The sequence below is a fragment of the Alligator sinensis genome, unplaced genomic scaffold (assembly GCF_000455745.1).
Source record: "Alligator sinensis unplaced genomic scaffold, ASM45574v1 scaffold772_1, whole genome shotgun sequence".
Lineage (NCBI taxonomy): Eukaryota > Metazoa > Chordata > Crocodylia > Alligatoridae > Alligator > Alligator sinensis.
Window position 1 is genome coordinate 511,510 of NW_005842695.1, and position 17,437 is coordinate 528,946.

The 17,437-nt window shown below is 41.1% G+C and overlaps 1 protein-coding gene across 1 annotated transcript in view; it reads right to left on the reverse strand.

Moving 5' to 3' along the window:
- LOC102376644 (protein sidekick-1-like) overlaps nucleotides 1–17,431 on the reverse strand; it is a gene marked incomplete at its 3' end in the record, with an annotated part of 520,442 nt that extends 503,011 nt beyond the window's left edge. The window contains exon 1 of the mRNA XM_014524891.2: nucleotides 17,390–17,431. Coding sequence (XP_014380377.2) covers nucleotides 17,390–17,411 — 22 coding nt within the window. The remainder of the gene's footprint in view (nucleotides 1–17,389) is intronic.
- Between the last annotated feature and the right edge of the window lie 6 nt (nucleotides 17,432–17,437).

A 17,437-nucleotide genomic window follows, 5' to 3' on the forward strand; every position in this document is an offset into this window, starting at 1 on the left:
TTTCCCTAGTGATATAATACGTAGTGGCCTAGGGTGCTCAAAGTGGGTTCACTTTGTAACACCTTGATAGGTGATAGAGAACAGTTCTACTATACGCACAGACTTTGGTGTTACAGTAAACTTAATATATTCAAGTGTGACTGACAACTGGTGCACTATATGTACCTAACCCTGATACTTGCTGACAGATTGGGAATATAGAATGCAGAGTATGCCATAATTTACCAAAGCACAGATGCCTAGTCACGGCATGCTGCAGTGGTTTTCAAGTAAACATATCACCAGTATACCATTACTTCTAAAAAAAAAAAAAAAGACAACCAGCACTTATTCCACTATAGCGAACATTTGTACAAGAGCTGGTTTACTTAGGAAATTGAACAGCTCTGTAATAAAAAGTCTGAAAAGCACTAAAAACTCCCATAAAAAGAGATATGCACTTTGGACATTTTCAAGTTAGGAAACCTAAGAAGTTCAGTACAAATATGATGCATGAACACTTTGGTTTAATTGTACAAAATTTGCAGGATGCATTTCAAATAGCATAATTTATGACTGATCATTTCTTACCTGATAAGAAATACCCCATTGGGGAGCCAGTGTTTTATTTTCAGTAGGTTTTTTTGTTCTAGAGATTCTGCAAAAAAAATCACAGGGAACACCGCTTTTCGCAGAAACTGCCTCGAGTCATGGTTTCTACGAAAAATGAGAAATCACAATTTGAGTAGGTCCCTAAATATGACTAGAGAGAGGAAACAGTAAAACCAATTATATACAATTTGTTGCGAGATACGCAAAAAATTGTAAAACAGAAAAAAAAAATATTTTTCTATAAACTCCTTCAGTTCCAGCAACCACAATTTTATTGTCATTAAAGTAAAAAAAAAATCTAATCAAAGTGAGTTTAAGCTGACAGTAATTCTTCAAATTTCCTTGCCAAAACTGGTACTATGAGTATCAAGAGTTATTTTGAATAGTTCCACAAAGAACAATTCCCTTTTCCTTATCCATGAGACTAGGATAGCCCCGGCAGAAAGAGTCTTAAATTCTGCCCAGCTATTCCATAAGCTTCTATACCATAGAACCTCAGCAATCTGAAATGACAAACCTTGTAGTTTTAGATTTCTGAACTTTGAAAAGGAATGAATAGGTACTTGACTAAAATATGACAGGTATGACAAGTACCACTTTAAGGCCCTTTGCAGACCAGAATGTGCCACAGCTGCTTCTGTTCATGTTTTGGGCTGACAGCAAGCAATAACATACATAACTATTCTCTAATCTATACGAACTCAAGGGCAGGACTCAAAAAATACCTTGCCTTCATTATGTCTTTATGGTGCCTTTAATATCAAACTCCTGGCACTTCAACTTTTGAGTGTGACATGTGTCTCCACTTGTTAACTCAGAAGCCTCAGTTGAGAATTGAATATCAATGGTAAGTACTCGGAAATAAAAATCAGATTTAAAACCAAGAAAGAAAGGGCATCAGAACTTTCATAGGTGAACTGGAAATAAAATTTTCAAGTCATAATAATACTTGGTATTCAGATAGTTCTTTATATCTTCTAAATACACAAAATATGAAATATGTCCTTCTCTCTATTATTCTATATCACGCCAGACTCCTGGATATATGGGAGATAGGATTCAATGATTTATGGTTATCTTCTTCCAATTGCTCTACCATCCATAGATTTACATCCAGCTTCTTTTGTGTGCAAAAAGTAGGAATTGCAAACAAGCACTAACTTTATAAATTTCTCTCTCAAACTCAATCAATAAAAGGTTTTAAAAGTAAAATGTTAGCCTAGTCCTCACGTGTAAACAATCAGCATGAAGGATCCAAGTCCAGACACTGGAAATAGGAAAAAGAATAAAAATCTCTCTCTAAAGACTTTAGAAGTTTATCCTATAAAATTTACATGAAAAAGCCTTCAGGAATTACTAAATGCACTCCCCTTGCCTAATTTAAAAGAATGGAAGTTGAGATGATTGAGAAGTAGTTCTTGCAAGTTCTGAGCAATACAGGATATCATACTGATCCAAAAAGAAGAAATAATACATGGCACCTGAATAATTAACACAATAAAAGTTTTAGATAAAAGAAAATAATATACCTCTTAAATCAAGTATACACCTCCTTGAGCAGAAGTTGGTGTTGAATTGTTGAACATGATGCCTACTGATAAGTGCTTGTTAAAAAGTATTTTTTTTCTATTTGAGAGAACAATGGAAAAGCAACTGACAGTATTCAGTTAACAAAGTTGGGAGGGAAACAGCCACTGTAACTATTCTAAAATTGGTTTTAAACATATATTTAATCTTTTACCATAGCACAGAAGAATGTCTTTTCCCAAAAAAGGCCTCCAAAGGGAACAAAAGAGTAAGGGTTCAATCCTACAAACCCGTCTTCACTGACAAGTCCCACCAACTTTGATAGGAACTGATAGTGTCCTGTAGCTTTCATGATCCAGTCCTCAAATTAAAAGTCTCCTGGAAAAGCATGAAGATTGAATCATTGTCACTGCTCTAGAAATTCTCTCCGATTCATATACTCTTGGACCCAGAGTGGTATCAATTACTTAAATTGGAGAAAGCCTGAGAAGTACAATACCCCACCCTTTAAATGACAAATAAATTAGAGTACACAAAATAAATTTCTTCTAAACCAGAACTGCCAATGAAAACATTTCTAAATGACATCACATGGGCAGAAGTTCTGGTTGTGTATTGCTGGGTAAATTGTTCCAGAGGCTGAGTTTAGGACTGACAGCTTTTAATACTGCCCCTCAAACTGAGCAGGATCCAATTTTGCAGTGAGGATTGCTGGACACACATTTGATAAAAGTAAACTGTGCCCATCCCTCTAGCTGTTATTTATGTCCTAGAAAAGATGTTTCATTAAAAATATGAGACAGGATTACAGCATACACATCTACAGCATGGGTGCAACATGCCTTTTGCTTTAAGACACGTGTATAAAATGCCTAAAAAAAGCTGCAACTTCTACAACTCTCCCTTAAAAAAAAATCTAACATCTCTGTGACAATAAAAATCACTTGACAGAAGGTACAGCCCAGGAGTTACTGCTCTTGATCTTTTGCCTCTTAGTGTTATCTGACATTTCTGAAAAACAACGTCTGGGATAATCCATCATGAAACAATCTTTCTGATTATCTGTTGTGAACCAGGTCTTCCAGCACAATAAAAGCCCCTGCTTCAGATAATGTTAGCTTCAGATAGGATATTCTGTGCAGATTCTAGTTAAATAATAACTGATGATCTGTTCTATGTCTGGCAGCCAGCAAAGGGGGCTTTAAACCCACCTTCAGGCACCACAAACCTAAACCTATTATTATTTGTATTTATAGATGTATTACCATGGCATGTAGAAGTATACCAGCCATGGACCAGGCCTCCATTGTCCTAGGGGCTCTGCAAACAGAACAAAAAAGTAATCTCTGCCCCAAAGAGCTTGTTATCTAAGTATAAGAGAAGAGACAATAGATGGTTACAGACAGATAAGAGAGAAGGGAAAGCAATGAAACAGTATTACTCAATATGATCAACAGTAGCTTCAGCATATTAGAAGTCTAGCTATTCTCAGGTTTTCTACAGAGGCATCACAGCACAATAACAAAGTAACTAGTGGATTTGATGTCATAACCAGAACCTTTTGAGCTAACAAATAACTGTATTATTCTAAGTCAGGATGGAAACAATAAGACATTGAAGTCTACCTGGGAGTCATAGCAGATCTGCTGCTGAGAAGTCAAAACTTTGCCCTGACCACTCTCATTCCCATTTAGTGTGCAATGAAGCCAGTAATTAGCCAGAATAGAGGACTTAGCAGGGTCATAAGCACATACCCCAGCACCACTGTCAGGCTTTCCTAAAGAGCTTCAAGATCCCTCTTAACCATTTAGCTAACTGATAAGTTTGTGATAGTACTAGGTGCTGCTGCTTGAGTCTCAGTGGAAGTCTGAAGTTCAGCAAGGAGGCCAAATAGTAAGGGTGTGCGAAGAGGGCCATATTCGATTCGGATTTGGCCCAATTTGGGGGACAGCAATTCGATTTACCGATTTGGATCACTGTCCCAATTTGATTCGGCTGATTCCGAATCTGGAGATTCGATGCTGATTCAGAGAATCAGCGATTCATTCGTAGACACAGCTTTAAATGTTTTTTCTACATACCTCGAGGTACCAGGCGCAACTGGTGAACACTGAGATGGTGGGGAGGATGAAACATCCCACAGGAGCGTGGGGGCCCCCCCACATGCTCGGTGGCGGACCCGGAAGTGGACCAGAAGTATTTCCAGTCCGCTTCCATGTCCACCACCAAGCACGTGGGGGACTCCCCTGCACCTCCTGGCTGGGTGATCGGCCACAGGGAGACCCTGGGTGCCCCCACAGTCCCAGGAGGCACCAGTTGCCAAGCCCAGGGTGGGATGCCTGTGCACTCCACAGTGGACCTGGAAGTGGACCAAAAGTGCTTCTGGTCCACTTCTGGGTCTGCCGCCGAGCACACTGGGGACTCCCCCGCGCTCCTGCGGGACATTCCATCCGCCCAACCATCTTAGCATTCGTGAGCCACCTGGTACCTTGAGGTATGTAGAAAAAACATTTAACACTGTGTCTACGCCAGAATCATCGAATCTCTCCAATCAATCTGGAGGGCTCCGATTCAATTCAGAGATTCGGCCGCTGCATCAGGCTGAATCGAATCAGGAACCGAAGCTTCACACAGCCCGACTGAATAGATACGGAGGCCAGCTTTTGACTGAAGGAAAATTTACTTGGCCAAGATGGGATGATAAAGCAGGCTACAGCCTGCAGGATTAATCTCACTAGCTCACTCTCTGGTCTCCTGTCAAAGCAGTTTTTACAATTCAGAAATCTCTTCAGATCTCTTAAACAAAAACCCACTGGGAGAACCCGAGAGCAGTGCTGGGTTGCACACACTGGATCCCTCTAAAGCATGTGTTCTGCCTATTTCTGGGCTTGGTCATACATTGAAGGACAGTGAGTGAGCAGGGCTTAATTTTCAGTAGTGACCCTGGAGCCTCAGTGAAGAAGCAGTATAAACTATATCTACAGAAAGATCCTTGATTTCCACACCCCCCCCATGTGTACACACCTGCATACACACATACAGAGCCACCAGAATGGGGCCTTACATTAGGGAAGTGTTTTGAATATTTTTGGATGAACTGGAGTTGAAATGGGTTGAGTTTTTTTTCCTTTTTATGATATTTTCTGTATCTTCTGATTAACTGTAATTTTGTGCAACATTTAAAAGGCTCATCAGGCTCTCCTACAAAGTAGCTCCTTACTAGAGGTACAGACAGTTTGTGCTATTTAGTCTGATGTGACCACAACCATTTCTAACAGTAGCATATTAAGCAATCAAGAAAAGAGTACTAATTCACATCAAGATTCCTATTCAGAAAGGAACCTCTTTATTCAACAGCCTACAGGACTAAGAGGTTCTTCTAGACAACCCTAAAGAATTAGGGCAGTGAAGAATCAGTTGTGTACATATGTACTAACTTTCTCACAGTTAAGTCTATTTAACTTTAAGTCAACTTAACTGTCAGAGCATGCACACATATGTGGAGCAGAGTTGACTTAAATGTGGTACAAAATAATACACCTTTGATATGTATTATCTTGAGTTGCATTAGTTAAGACAACTTAGCTCACAAGATGGTTTCCACAAAGTCAAGAAGCTGCATATGTGTACTCTCCAATGCGGCTTAACTTAAGTCAACTTAGTTAGGTTGACTTAAAACATGTGTACACAGCCAAAAACCACAGGTGGATAGTGTGTCCTGGTCCACTTCCCCTGAGTCAGTAGACACACAACTGTTCTCTTTTTCTGTCAAGTATTTATCCTCTACCCTCCTACCCGTTTAAAGTAAAAGAAGGGCACATTGCACCTGGACAATTTCCTCCCTGTAGCACTTCAGAAAGTGAGTTAAAAACATAAAACTTAAATGGAAAGCATCCAGAACAAATCTACTTACTCCTGATAGAAAGCAAAAGACTGAGAAGGAAATTACCAAAAGGTATAGGAGAGAAAGCTTAGCCAGATTGCTCGAGGCAGGAAAACAACTCAAGAGGATTAATCAGTTACCTAAAGAGAAGGAGTGATGATGTCACAAAATCATTTTTTCCCCTTTCTCCATCTGCTGGTAGGACAATTTATACTACTATCATAGCAACGGACATATAGAGATTCTAGAGAAAAAACAATTCATCATAAGGTATATTAGGTGCATTTAAAAACAACCTACCTCTACCAATTTCCAGTTCCTTAACAAATGAAAATTCTACTTGACTGACTGAATAAATATGTTCTGTTTAGTTTTGGATTTGTTTAATTACATGCCTGAATTTTTCTTTTGCATAATACAATGAACTACTTCATTTTGTTGAGACAATTGATTCTACATGAATTATTTCAGTAGAAGAAATGACAGGGAGTGCATTTCATTAAACAGCGACAAAAATGAGGAAGTAAAGCACTGGAGAAAATAGACATGGTATGAACAAACACTTTGTAACACTTATTTTAACAGAAAGACAAAAAGCCTAGTAGGGACTACTCTGAGACTATTAAACTCATTCAGTTCTGGCTTAACATATATTTCAAATAAAGTCTTTGCAGGAAAAAAATGCAAATTGTGTATTGTTTTAGTGGTAGCCTATCTATATTAATATTGGCTTCCTCACTCCACAGTGAAACTTCTTAGTCCTTGTCTATATTAGAAAAAGTACCAGCTATTGCAAACATTTCAAAAGGGGACAATCTCCCTCAAAGACTGAGGAACTAGATAAGGAATTAGACGGACAAACGCTGACAACAGATTTTCATCTTCAAATAATGTTTTAAAAATTGCAGAAACTTTCAGTTTTGCAGAAATTCAAGTACATGCTGTCAACCCACTTGTCTAAATGTTAGTGTTTAGGTTAATCAACTAGTAAATTAAATCTGTCAGTTAAAGTTCCTATCCTTTATACCAATATTCCCTATTTCAAATCATTTTAATTTAAAAAAAGCAGCACTGAAGTAAATTTGAATAGCCAACACTAACAGTTTCTTCTGCAATGTCATGGATAGGATTTTTAAAAAGCACAATATTGATCTAACTCTGGTCCCACTGAAGCCAATGGCAGTTTTACCAACCTTCATACTTTTCAGAACCTAAATCCAATTATTAGCGGGTATGCTGATTACATGCAATTTCAGAAACTTTGGACAGGTAAGCCACAGGACTGGCAACATACTATGGAATAATATATTACTATAAAAATAAATAGATGGCTTTATTTTTTACCATAAAGCAGAGCAAAAAATGTGTGCTAGGAAATAAAGAACAGTAACGAACACTGTACATAATAAATTTGGAGCCAAAAATTTGGATAAAGGACAGATCACATACTAATAGGATAAGGTTTGTGGAATAAACTACTTGTTAAGAAATTTAGTTCAGAACTACGTGGTAAGAATCTCTTTCAGTTCCAACTACAGAGCCTAACTAGCTTACTCCTGCAAAGCTCCAGCACTAATTCCCACTAGAGCTAACAAGCACTGAAAGGATGTAGCATTTGACAGATCACCACTCTGTCTACAAAGGAATTTAAAATCTAGAAATAAAAAGTATTGTAACATCTATTCAATAAATAACATGTACTTTAATACATAATAACTTGCCTATAAGTAAATGTAGCTAAATACTACAACCCTGCAATTTAATAAATGCTTGCTTGTCCCCAAGGACACCGTGACCATAGGAAGGATAGTATCTTCTCCTACTGAATAACTATGAAAATAATTATTTAATTAAGCCTAGAGTCTAGAGAGACGTTTAGAGTTCACAATCTAGTCCACTAAAAAAAAGTTAGATAAAGTCAGTTCCAGGTATTGCACCTAGGATTCTCTACAGGAATCAGCAGATTCTCTACAGCAGGTGTGGGCAATTATTTCGGGCAGAGGGCTGCTTACTGAGTTTTGGCAAGCCATCGATGGCCAAATGGCAGGCAGCTAGCTAGGGGCATATATACATATTAATTTTCTAAATTTTTTAGGGGCCCCGCGGGCCGGATAGAATGGCCTGGTGGGCCACACCTGGCCCGCGGGCCGCATTTTGCCCAGCCCTGCTCTACAGGAATGTTACAGACATTTTTAGTGTATGCCTTTTCTTCTAGCATCAGCTCTTTTCACTGCTTCCATCATTCTGTCTCTTCAATTCTAGTGCCCAACCCTATATCAATCATTGCCAAGATTGCTTCTAGATAGGTTTCAAAACAGTTTCTTATTGCGTTTTTCTGTCTGATGCTGACCTACAGTTAGCCTTCATATTGTCAGAATATCAGACCTTCAACTTCACTTGCTCTCCCTAGATAGATATCCCCTACTCTTATCTGTGACTGAGCATCCAACATAATAATTGATTTTCAACCACTTAGGAAAGCAGCAATGAGATATTAATCAAAGTGCACATTAGGCTTTACAAAACTTGGGTCATTTTACTTTAGTTATGGCACATCCGGATATCTATATCAGAGTACTAAGTAGTGGTGGGCTTTATTATTTATTCAGTTTATCTAGGTTTTATTTGACAGTTTTTCAATCCTGTCATAGATAGCCATTTTATATGTTTTTAATACAAACTAAAACAATTAGAGAAAGGGTATTAATGGGACTGAAATGGGTCAACAACAGAATGTAGTGTTCCAGGGTTGTGAAATCTGAAGAAAACTTAACTGCACTTGGTATTACTGGCAGAGCTGGTAGACCCAGCAATTAATAAAGTTGTCTAGCACTTCCCATTATAAGATTCTGCTTTCAGTAGCTTTTAACTTTGCCAAACTTTGGGCTAACATTTTCTATATCATGTGTCTATATGAGGCACCTTTTTTTTTTTTTTTTTTTTAAACCCTTTTGTAATTCTTACTCAAAGTTCAACCACTTCTGAAAAGAAAGCTGAGGAAATACAGTAATTTGCCTATCCTAAAATCTTCTGGCAACTTTTCCTCTGAAAAGCTGCAGTACCTCCATGCTTTAGATCAGAGATTTAAAACCTGGCAGGTAGATTGTATCTATAGCAGGAATGGGTCTCCTACTCCCATGAAAACCTGAGCAAATTTGACCAAGTCATATTATGTATTTTAAGGTCTGCATTTGTACATGCTCAGCAGAGATTTGTTATATTTTAACAGAGACATTCCATCTGGACTGGGTGTTTTCCAGTCCAATAACCAGGGCTTTCCCTGCAACTGCAGCTCTGGGCTGCTGCAGAGCATTTTAGGGCTAGATCCAGGTACCTGAAATGAAAATACAGAAAGCTCTCAGTGAAATCCTCCTCCTCCCACTTAGCAGAGCTGAGTACAAAGAAGGAAGCTGCTGAATTCAAAGTGAAAGGAGGCAGAGACCTAAATGAGGTTTGCTGGGGAAGAACCGATCTAACTGTGTAAGGAAGGTGGGGGCAAAGATATAAATCTAGAAGAGGACATAAGGGCCTCTTTTCATGAGATGCCACAATCCCAGACTTATAGGTGGCTGTCCCCCCAGAGTGGAATGCAAAGCCCAGAATCAGGCACCAAACGTGCCTACACACTGTATGGAGAAAATAGGTACCTCAGAGGAGTCAACTAACAACCATGCACACTGAGCAAGCAGCTGCCTAGAGCCAGCGCAAAGAATTGCTAAGCACAGCCATGGGTGTAAACTTCTGTCCATAACTGAAGAAAAGACACCTGAATCACGGTTGCAAGAGAGATGCATCTATCCACTGGGGACTCAGCATGTAGGCCACGGCAAGCACTGTTTGAAAAGAAAACAAAACAAAAACCCACAAAACACCCCCTGCCTCCACTCGAGGCATTCAAACTTACATTTCCCTCTTCTCTGGAGAGTGGCCCAACCACCGAGCAGTGGGATAAGCTGCACATGTGTTGGTGTAACAGGGAGCCAAAGGCCCCCATTACTAAAAAGTGGAAGGCACAGCAGGCTAGCCGGGCTGTGTAGGTAGGCAGGCAAGGCTGGCTGCACAACAGTAAGGTGGAGGAATAAGGCAGATTCCCAGGCAGCCATGGGATAAAGGCTGCAAGCAGCAAGGCTAAACTGCAAGAGGGAGGAGCAGGCTACCCATAAGATTTAAGAAGCGCCTGCGAGGGACTAGGGAGCCACCCAAGATGGGAGGGCTCTGGGGTATAAAAGACCAGCACTAGAGGAGGGCAGGTAGTCAGGCCTGGTGCAGAGCAGGGAACAGAGCTCCTAGGTGAGAGGGGTTGCAGAGACACCCTGGCAGGTACCAAAACACCCGGAGAGCAGAGCCCAAGGGAAGGAGAGCTGGCAAGATATTTTTCTTTAGCCAGCACGGGGAAGGTTTTGTTTGAAAGTGATGGGTTGTATTTTGTTTTAGTTTTAGACTGCTGGACTGAGTGTGGCTCTAAGGAGTGGAAAGGAGTCACAATGGTGCCTGGGAGACGCACCAAGGTTTTGAGTCCTGCCAGGGGCAGGGGTATAAGATGTAAGAAGGCGGAGGCTGAAAGGGCCACACCCTGAGACCAGCAGGGGCAACTGAGGCAGCCTCAAGACCAAGAGGGCCAGAGCCTGAGCTTGAACCCAAGAAGGGTGAAATCAGGGCCAGAGACGAGCAAGACTGTGGCTGAAGCCTAGAAGCTGAGGCCTGGTGTGGTGGACCTAGGGTGAGGGGGGCCACAGCCAGAAAAAAGGGGCCAAAGCAAGGAAGACTGAATCCCCAACAAAGGTTTGGGGCCTGAGAGCACCGAGCATTATGGAGGGCCTGGGCAGCGCCTCTGAAGTGATATCATATACCATCTGCAAGGCATGGTGTGGCTATGAGGGCCGATGGAGGCTATGAACACAGTCCCTAAGGCACCTGGTGCCCTAGAGAATGAATAGGGCCACAAGGGCCACAACAGATTGTCTGAGGGCAAATATGCAGTGGACTGAACCTGCTCTGGGCCCTCCCGATCTGTCTCAAGCAACAATGAAGTATGGCAGGCTAAATAATAAGAAAAGGCACCCTGAAGAGTCAGAGTGAGCAGGACCTGCGTGCCCACCAGCAGGTGCTGCAGAGCAGCTGGGCATGAGTCCTGTCAGTTGGGAGGGGGCAGGGGGAAAATCGAAGCTGAGCAACTGCACAGCAAGAACACAAGACTCTTGGTCAGGAAAGCAACAGAGAAATCCTGATCCAGTAACTTCCTAGTTAGGGCCCTCTGCTGCAAAGAGGGAGTCTAGGGTTCCAGTCTTAATTCTCTGGATTTTTTCCCTTTTTGTGTGCGTAGCACAAGCAACCCAGGGAGCAGAGACTGGAACCCCACGCTCCCCACCCTCCATGCACGTCCCCGAGTGGGGAGGTAAAGCAGTTATGGCATCTCACTATAGCTGCTGAGATTCAAGTGCAAGCTTTGCTCTAAACTCACATCAAAGGGCATTGCTGCTCCAGCTATAAATGGGTACCAGGTCTTTTGAGCAGGGGAGTCAAAGGTGGCTGGATGTGACAGTAGGTATGTTACCTCCTATAAATGACTGGCTACAGAAACTGGTGTGCCTCAACTGTGCTAGCCCAATAAGTCACTAGACTTACTAGTTAACACTACCATTCACAGCTCTGCTCTCATCATTCATCTTTCAGCAAATTTCTGTGAAACCCACTGGTTAAATGTCCTGTCTGGGTCAACCTTATACCACTACCATTTACATGGACAGTATGCAATAAGTAACTCCTGAGCCACACACTGAACATTGAAAAGCAGCAAAATGTTCATTAACTGAGGACTACCTTTCTATGCCCTGAATGATGCAAAGGTGTGTAAGCCTTCATGAGCCACAGCTCACTTAATCTAATTCAGTTAGTCTATGGTACACCTCTACTTGGGCTCCATCAATGAATTCAACATAGGCAGACTCCTGAGCCCCCTGGGAAATGTCACGTCCTTCAGCAGAACTGCACACTGGCACAGAAGCCTGTCCATTATAGATGTGAAGTCCAAAAGTACATTTATTGCCAGTTTATTCAGAAATACAAAACTGCCAACTACATTTTACGATCAATTGTGTTCTAGAAATGCACATTTATCTACGCGTGCACTGCTAATAAGAGCAAAATGGAAAAAACTGACAGACGAGAACCCCAAGCAGCTTGCAGTCAAGGGCTGCAGGCCTCCTAACTTTAGACTGCTTTACTTATCAGTGAAGAGCTCATATCTTGTTCTTTAAAGTTTGTAGCACTTTTTATCTCCCAGGTAATCTTCAATGAAAGCCAACATTTCTTATGCTATTTTTTAAACTTCTGGGTTATACATACTTCTAACAGAACCTCCCAGGACTACTTTCTCAGGCCAATGAAGCCTATGGATATGGATTCCTGGATTTTTTTAAGCCATGTTAAAGTTCCACAAGGTAACTCTGAGGCTGGTTGGGGAGCTGCAAGCTCTCCCTCCTCAGCTGAATCTCTTCTAGCACAACACAGGGAAGATTTATGAAAAAATGGACCTAGCTGAAAATACAAGACACAAGGGGTAACCCCTAACACCATCAGCTGCTCAGGAAAAAGTAAAAGATACATGAAAGTAAGAAAATGAAAAGCAGAAATCAGCAGATACTGAAACAATGGCATTTGAAAATTTAACCATTCTGAAACAAAACTAGCATAGGGAGGTCCCCAACACTAATTTCACCATCTCATGGCCCAACCTGAAATTCTGTACTGTGCTGCTGACCAGGAGGATAAACCACCTCCCTCCCTTTCAATTCCTTTGTCAAGATCATCTGAAAGATAGAGAAAAGAAAACAAGAGCCCCAATCCTCTTCAGACTTTGCAGGCTACAGCCATACTCAGTTGGAAAAGCTATAATAAGCTAATTAAAAGAGGGCATTTAAAAAAAAAGCTGAAAAACTTTGAATTTTTTCAATGTTATTCTACAAAAAGTGACCGAGTCCATCTGGTTCAAACTTTTTAGAGGACCTAATTCAAAACTGTGTCCCTCCAGTTTTCTACTAATGAAACTGCGCTGGTTTCACTGAGATTACACTGCATAAGACAGGAGTGATAAGTCAGGCTGTAGGGCTATTTAAATTTATGCTAGCTAAAGCAGTCATTTAGAGATCCTTCCAAAAGAAATTTCCAAAATAAGTCATTTATAAGCAAAATATAAAAACCATTTTAACAAAAGTATTTAAATACATATTAAAATGTCCTCACATGTGTGAAAGCTAACAAATAAAAACATTATACTAAGCAGGGAATATGTGGTAAATGCGTAATAAGCTAGTGGACCTTGGCTGAATAGTATAAGACTGTTAGAAGACTAAGAAATACATCTCCTAACATTCAGATTGCAGTGCCTTCTGCTGTCCTGTAAGTGTCACAGGACAGCCATTTAGTCTTGACTAAAATTTGAGATAATTATCCTGTGCAAGTGCCTCATTCTTTTTGTGAGAAATGCCAGCTTGTAATTTGCTTCAAAAAATTTCTTGTGCTTAAATATGTTTACAGTCTCACGGGATTACAAATCTGGGATTATTAATAAAGCCCAAACCCCGTTATTCCACTATCATGCATTTCACTGGTTCTATCAAAGCATAATGGATATTAATAACACTTTTAAAAGGCATTCAGCTACTTATACAATTCTAAATTATATATTTGCTCAGGTGGCATAAAAATTACTTTCATCTCTGCTAAACTAAGAAAAGCAGACAAGTTTCTTTAAATATTAAGATACTGTTCCTTGTTAAAAAATGCTCAGAGCTATGCATTGGTTTTATATGTTTAACAACTGCCACATGTACAGCTGTCAATCCAAAGAAAAAAGTAAAATTTAAAAAATTGATTTTTCAATCTTTTTGGGAGTGTGAGATCTCAGAAGGATGTTTAAAGCCACTCCTCAAGATGTACCTCAGCCCTTAGCAACTTCCACCAAAATATTTAAACAAACAGCAAACGACATTTTTGTGACATCACTAACACACATAAATTACTAACAGATAAGATTGTTCAAGCCTTAGGCCCCAGTCCTGCAATGAGTGCCTCATAACCTATACCAAACTGCATAGCAACATGGATCCACCCAGCCCCAGCTCACTGCAGCATAAAGGCCTTCAGTCATTACTGTAAACTGTGGTTGACTCAAAGGGGAATGCAAATAACAGCAAATTATCCAACAGTGACCAGGTATAAGGAGCTGACAACTGGGAAGGGAGGAAAGTGAGAGTACTGATGGGGAATTAAAGTATCAACACATTTCACTATAAAGGTGAAATGTGCATGGGTGAATTAACCAGTTTACTGTAGTGGCTGACAGACCTTACCAATTATCAATTACCACTACTTGATGGTCTACAGTGCAAACTTTAAAAATGGATTCTCCTTTAAAGAAGAAAAACATGGGAAACAGTGGCCTTTCTTTTGCAAGCTGGCAGAATTCCAGCCTGCAAGGGGCTGTTTGGGACCCCCGTGCCCTCTGCCCCACATACTGGGGAGCTGGGGCCTGGCAGTGGGGGGCAGCAGGTCAGGAGTGAGGGGCACTGGGTCAGGACTGGCCATCAATGTTTACAAATGGATCCTGGTACAAAAAAGATTGAGAACCAGTGGTCTATGGTAACTGGATGCTAACACCCAAGAGAGAAACCTGACGACCCCCCTCCCCCACCCCCCCACCATGATAACTACCGTCATGTTTGGCATTCCCTGCAGAGAAACAGCTAAGTGATTTTAAATTCCTCTCCCATCCTTCATGGTTCTGCTTCCTACCAAAGTTCAGGAGCGCTGGTAGACCAATGGAGGAGGCTTGCACTAGTACTGCCCAGGTTGCAATACATAGTTGCAATTACCCTTTCTGTTCAGTTTATTGTGTATTGAGCAAGCGGTACATTTCAGTACACCTTTTTTTTTTTTTTAATGATAGTATAGTTGTTTGTAAAGACTTAAAGTTGATTATATTGTAGTACTATGATTCATTCATAATATTCATAAGCTTTACCACTCGGTAGAATGTTTTACTGTATTTTGACCAGATAAAAATGTTAGGAGTCATGTAATACTCTAGAGCATTTGACCAACTCATCATCCTATTAGAAACCCTCTGCAGCTATACCAGAATTTTCATTTTCAAGATACATGAGCTTTTGTCAAAACCTGACATCTCTTCTCTAATGTGAATTTTCAATATGACATAAAAATGATGGATGCATCACACAATTCAGAGAGCATAGAGAACAGCAACCTGTCACTGTATTTAAAATTTGTGACAGCCTGTTTGAGGTGCATTGCACTAAGACCTATACTCTGTTTTACATGCTAGGTAATTTTTAAAAGACTGCTAATAAGATGAATGCTTGCTTGCTTTTTCTGTTACATAACAGAGGATACAAATATTTTCTTCCTCACTGAATGAACAGCTCATACCCCCTTGACTGAGAGTTATTAAACTCCACCCCTTGGAGTGGCACAAGTGCCTGTCTACTGAAGAGAGAACTTACCTTTGTCGCCTCACAAGATTAATACCCATTTAATTACTGCTTTGACAAAACACCCCAACTGACTGGGTGCTGGAACTTCATGTTACAGAACAGTTTGTCACACTCTCTGCACAAATACCAAAGTTAAATTTACTAAAGCTGTTAGATGCATATAAAAGTACTTTGAAATCTGATGCAAGGTATTAAAAATGTTTTTCTGTTATGACATTAAATGCTGAACAAGCATGCATGTGTCACTTTTAACTCCAAGATGAAGGTTACTTTCCCCATTCAACCATAGAAAACAATATTTTAAAAAAGGTCATCTTAATTGATTCAGGAACTTAAGACATAAAACTGACTTGAGTGCAAATCTTAAGTCCAATTTAAATAGCTATTACGAAGGATTTCTCTTGCAAAATAAAAGGTCACACTAACATCTACCAACAAAAGAAATGTGAATTATCGTTTGCAGAAGGGATTATATTACCTAGCTTTAAGTGCATTTGGTTTTAGTTGAAAAATACTGTGGGAAGGTTTGCAGGCCTCAGCATAAGTAGTTAGGGACGGCAATAACAGCAGGAACAAGACTGAAAAACAGACTGATTTATGAGGGCGGAGTCAATTATTAAACAGTGGCTGGGAGCTCTTCTGAACCTGGGGGCCAAAAACTTTGAATGGGCACAATAAGAAAGGGGAGCAGATAGAGAACAGCAGGCCTGGTAACAAAGCCCTCTCCTGCAACATACAGACCATCCGACACAAACCTTTAACCATGTTCTTCCTTAGGAAATACTACAAAACAAAAGATCAAAAGGGGCACAACACTACAAGCAAAGGCTACCTGGATGTTATTGTAGAAGAGTACTTGCCAGGCTCAGTAACTACGGCATGAGTACACAAATAAACATCAGTGAGGGATAGGATTCAAAGGCAAGAACTACTTCATCCTATGAAGGGCTTTCTTTCTTTCTTGCAAATGGGAAATTGCAAAACAGAAAGAGAAATGGCTAATCTGCCTTTTTAATCCCAACTCCTGGTCCCACGCTGTCCAGCCCAGCCCTCCGCCCAGCACCCACTCCAGCCACAAACTCAGCCCGACAGAGAAAGTGAAAGCTGGCTTGTTCACGCTATTTTGCATAACCCACAGCAGTGCTGCCTGCCATCAATTGCTGACCCTGGCACAGGAGTATTAAGAATTAAGCTGCATTTGGCGGATATTTTTTTTTTTCTCCGAGCCAGGAATTCAGCTGCCAAGTGACTGACACTTGATATTTGGAGGCGATTGGTCGGCTCTGCCCCTCCGTTTGCCGGTGACTCATTCGGCTGCAAGGATCTGATGTGGGAACCCTCCGATCCGAATCAATCGCAGGTTTTGTCTCCGTGACACGTTTCTTGTCCGATCTAAGGGGGAATGAAGGGCTCTCGACCCGAAGCCACCGCGCAATAGGGCTGCTCTTTGCAAAGACGCCTTTTTGCATGCCTGGTGGAGCGCCAGGCGGTGGATTCCTGCATCCCTTTCTCCTCGCAACTTAGCTCGGCACACGGTGACACGACCAGCAGCCGTTAACTCTTGTGCTCCTGCGGGCAGGCGGGGGGACGGGGACACAGACATGTCTAGATCGCTCCAGGTGCGGCTCCGCATGAATCCCCAGGTCCTGCTAAAGACTCACCTGGGGGGCAGGCAAGGGGGAGGCAGGGAGGGTTAATGACTGATCTGCAAAACAATTGCTGCTGCTAAAAAAAAAACAAATAAACAAGTGCCATTTCTATACGGAGCCAACTGCTCCAGGCAGCATCTGCGGCTGGTTGTCTGGGATGCGCCTAAGGCTGCACCGAGCAGCATCCCCCCCGTGTCCATAAACAACCCGGCTCGCTCGCTCCCTACCTTGTGCCAGCGCTTGCAACATGTGGAGCTGCAGCACCAGAAACGCCC